General features: G+C 51.8%; 1 protein-coding gene across 1 annotated transcript in view; it reads left to right on the top strand.

The window, feature by feature from the left end:
* UREG_02899 (molybdenum cofactor biosynthesis protein 1 A) overlaps positions 1 to 1,564 on the top strand; it is a gene marked incomplete at both ends in the record, with an annotated part of 2,068 nt that extends 504 nt beyond the window's left edge. The window contains 3 exons of the mRNA XM_002543337.1: positions 118 to 834; positions 1,018 to 1,378; positions 1,399 to 1,564. Coding sequence (XP_002543383.1) covers positions 118 to 834; positions 1,018 to 1,378; positions 1,399 to 1,564 — 1,244 coding nt within the window. The remainder of the gene's footprint in view (positions 1 to 117; positions 835 to 1,017; positions 1,379 to 1,398) is intronic.
* Positions 1,565 to 1,671: the final 107 nt, after the last annotated feature.

Below are 1,671 nucleotides of genomic sequence, written 5' to 3'. Positions count from 1 at the left end.
GACGGGATGGGCTGCGGGTGCTGTGCCTAACAACGAATGGCATTTCTTTACACCGGAAGCTTGACAGCATGGCCGAAGCGGGGCTTACGGGAGTGAACCTGAGCCTGGACACATTAGACCCTTTCCAATTCCAACTCATGACACGTCGAAAGGGCCTGGATGCGGTGATGAAGAGTATTGATCGGATTCTGGAAATGAACAGGCGTGGTGCTGGGATTAAGCTGAAAATCAACTGTGTGGTCATGCGCGGCCTGAACGATAGGGAGATCCTGCCCTTTGTGGAGCTGGGCCGCGATCAGCCGATCGAGGTGCGATTCATTGAATATATGCCGTTTGATGGGAACAAATGGAGCCAGGGCAAGATGTTCCCATATAAAGAAATGCTCAGCGTCATCCGGGAAAAGTACCCAAATCTGAAGAAAGTCACGGACCACAAGAATGATACCAGCAAGACGTATCAGGTTCCTGGGTTTGCGGGACGGGTTGGCTTTATCACGAGCATGACGCACAACTTTTGCGGGACCTGCAACCGTCTTCGCATTACAAGTGATGGGAACTTGAAAGTTTGCCTCTTTGGAAACGCCGAAGTGTCACTTCGGGATATGATTAGAAAGGGAAACGACGGGCAGCCGATTGATGCCCAAGCTTTCGAATCTCTCGGCCTATTAGAATCCGCTCGACAATCAGCCCAAGCAGAACAGATGGGACATGCTGTGAATGAGCGGGAACAGCAACTGCTGGATATTATCGGCGCAGCAGTGAAGCGGAAAAAGGCAAAACATGCAGGCATGGGAGAGCTGAAGAATATGAAGAATCGGCCCATGATATTGATTGGTGGGTAGGTTTACATTTTATACCGTTTGGACAGGTGCACTGGAAGGGAATTTGGCGTATCTGTGTGTTGGGATTTGGACAATTGAGTCTTACGAATGATGATAACCTTATACCAATGAAATCAGTTGTCACTTGTTGGATATCTAATGCTTCATTGAAAGTTGCTGATTGAACTTTGATTAGATGAGCGCCAATCCATACATCCTTCCGCTACATTTGGCATGCGCCCCGGCATAAATATGCACAGCAACTCGTTACGGCTGTCAAAACCCTGGGCTAACATCCCAACCCACATTCTCCCATGGACCTCTCCATCAGTATGCCGCACGTACTCCACAAAGCGACCAAAGCACTCTCCTACCTCCTCCTCTGGGTCTGATCAGCCCACCAAGGCTCCTATCTCAGACCTGCCTATAGCTTCACATCCTGTCCTGCCGCACCTAACCCGCGAGGAGAATGTGCACATGACATCCATCTCTCACAAGCCAGAAACAAACCGCCTCGCCACCGCAGTTTGCAGAATAACTTTCTCCAACGCGACACCGTACTCCCTTCTGACGACAGGCGAAGGTTATACGAAGAAAGGCGACGTGCTTTCCGTCGCGCGTATAGCGGGCATCATGGCGGCGAAGAGGACGGCAGATATCGTTCCGTTGGCCCACCCAGGTTTGGGAATCACGGGGATAGAAGTCGATGTTCGTGCCTGTCCGCCATCGGAGTTGGGCGCTGAAACCGGCAGCGGTCCGGATCCGCATGGTAGTGTCTTGGTCACGTCGACGGTACACTGTTTTGGCCGGACGGGCGTGGAGATGGAAGCGTTGACGTCTGTGCTGGGCC

This window comes from Uncinocarpus reesii, genomic scaffold, assembly GCF_000003515.1.
Source record: "Uncinocarpus reesii 1704 scaffold_1 genomic scaffold, whole genome shotgun sequence".
NCBI classification, from domain to species: domain Eukaryota; kingdom Fungi; phylum Ascomycota; class Eurotiomycetes; order Onygenales; family Onygenaceae; genus Uncinocarpus; species Uncinocarpus reesii.
Note: the sequence above shows the minus strand (reverse complement) of the source record. Positions and strands in the feature narration are given on the sequence as shown.